The 2,150-nt window shown below is 53.7% G+C and overlaps 1 protein-coding gene across 1 annotated transcript; it reads left to right on the top strand.

Annotated features, from left to right (window-relative positions):
• Nucleotides 1-719: 719 nt before the first annotated feature.
• Nucleotides 720-1,565, top strand: LOC103770044 (histidine--tRNA ligase, cytoplasmic-like; the record flags this gene model as incomplete). Its single annotated transcript, XM_008937291.1, has 3 exons — nt 720-836; nt 1,122-1,268; nt 1,509-1,565. Coding segments are annotated over 3 exons (321 nt in total), but the record flags the coding sequence as incomplete, so codon positions are not given.
• Nucleotides 1,566-2,150: the final 585 nt, after the last annotated feature.

Here is a 2,150-nt window from a genome sequence, read left to right on the forward strand (position 1 = left end):
TCTAGGAAACGAGTTATTGGTTATGTCGGAGCTCGACGTGCGGTGTTGGAGGGGGAAGAATTTTGGGGGAGTCGGCAGATTCTCCTGTGCCTGAATGTCAGCGTGCAGAAGTCAGAGCTCTCTGCTGAAGGCATGGGCAGCCAAAGGCAGCATTTTGTAGCAGGTGCCAAGGAATCGTTAGAGGTGGTCCTTGAGCTCTGGCCCTGGCTCTGAACTTTGTGAGCCCATCCTTTTGCTCTTGTCCCTTGCCTTTGACATTGTTTGTGCTGGAGACTGTCAGGTGCTCAGTTCAGTAATACGCATGACTCTCACTCTGTAGCGGCCACCCTGGGAAAGCCTGTGAGGAAATGAATCTCTGTATTTAGTTCCAAGCTCATAACCCAGAGCAAGCGAGGCTGGGGCAACACGTTGGTGTCTGGAGAATCAAACGAGACCTTGGAAAGCTGCCCAGGTCCCATTGTGGAGGGAGGGAGGTCAACGTCCCACAGGAACAGCAGCACACCATTCAGATTTCTTGGACTTGTTAAATGTGCCCAGGTTGTTTTAGCCGCGTGTTCTCTGTGCTTCTGGAACGTCAGCCTGGCTCAGTCACGTTCGCTGCACGGTGATGGGTGGCTCTCAAGTTTTAAGCCAAGTTAAAGTCTGAAGCTAAGGCAAGATGAGCTTCTGTTGTGAGCTGTAGATTCCCTCAGAACCCACAAGCACATCTGTCCCTGCAGGCTTCTGGGGAGAAACTTCGGACGACACAGACACAAGTGTTGGTGGCTACGCCTCAGAAGCACTTGCTCGCTGCGAGGCTGAAGCTCATCTCAGAGCTGTGGGGTGCAGGGATCAAGGTAAAGCAGCGACCTGGGCTTGGTGGTGGTGCAGGTGAGGGGGGGAGAGCATGAAGGGAGCTGCAGCAGGGCAAGGCCAGCTCTGTTAGTTGTCTCCTCAAGACCTGGGTGAGTCTGAGATCTCGGAGGCAGAGCAGGAGAACAGCCAAGAGCACCGAAGGGAACCACTTGCTGCAGCAGAGATGAGGCAGAGGTTTGGGTGGCATTTTGGTGCTGGTGGTTTTGCTCCAAGATCCATCAGAGCAAATTTGGCATCCGTGATTCACCTTTGGAATGCCCTTCTAGGCAGAGATGCTGTACAAGAAGGATCCCAAACTGCTGAAGCAGCTGCAGTATTGCGAGGACATGGGGATCCCCCTTGCTGCCATCATAGGAGAGCAAGAGCTGAGGGATGGAGTAGTTAAGCTGCGAGACGTCGCAAGAAGAGAGGAGGTGAGGTTGCCTTTTTACTTTGGGTTTCAAAAGTGCTTCCAAAATCTAAAGATGATTGAAAGGCAACTGTTACCTCAGTGACGTTGTTCCTTTGGGGAGTTGTAGCATTGATCTGTTGTTTGACTGCTCCAGAAGATGAGTCATAAAGTGGGCTCCACAGCAAGTCCTTAGGGCCGAATTGACCCATGCCCTGCTCGGGGTCCCACTGCTGCTACCCCCTCCTCTCCACTTGCTTTCTAGGTTGATATCCCAAGAGAAAAGCTTGTCAATGAGATCAGAAGGCGGCTGGAGCCCTAGGACCTTTCTGATGAAGGCTGCTTGACTGAACTGCTGTGCAACTGGGACCCTCCCGTACCCTTAGCTTACCTCTGAAGCCTGGGGCTCATCAGCCTGGGCTGAGGCTGTGCCAGCACAAGGTATCTGCTTTGAAAGGAGCAAGCTTCAGGTTTTAGAAGTTATGGACCATGAAGTCACCAGGTTAACCTCCTTGTTTAAGAACAGGTCAAGCTTGTGGGTTCCTAATCTTCAGGACCTGAGGCTGTGGGGCTGTTTCCACCCCCTGCCGGCTGGTCATGGCGGTGGCATGGGCACAGATGGCTGTGGTGCAGCTCAAGGAGGGTAAGGCTGAGCACTCTAGGCGTGAATCTGTGGCTCAGGACAAAGGGGAGAGGGGGGGCAGGCCCGGGTTACCTAGCTCCTAGTGTGGGCCAGGCAGGGCCCTCAGCGTGGGCCATAACCGCAAGGGCTGGTGCAGCAGCGTGGGCAGGCTCAGGCTGGGGCGAGCGTGGAGAAAGTGGGGTTTTATACATTAAAATAAAAAAAAAACCAAACACACAGAAGTAAAGCGGAAAATGCCGCCCGCGGGGTTCTGCTCGGTGGGCT

Source organism: Merops nubicus, unplaced genomic scaffold (assembly GCF_000691845.1).
Source record: "Merops nubicus isolate BGI_N331 unplaced genomic scaffold, ASM69184v1 scaffold52683, whole genome shotgun sequence".
Classification (NCBI taxonomy): Eukaryota; Metazoa; Chordata; class Aves; order Coraciiformes; family Meropidae; genus Merops; species Merops nubicus.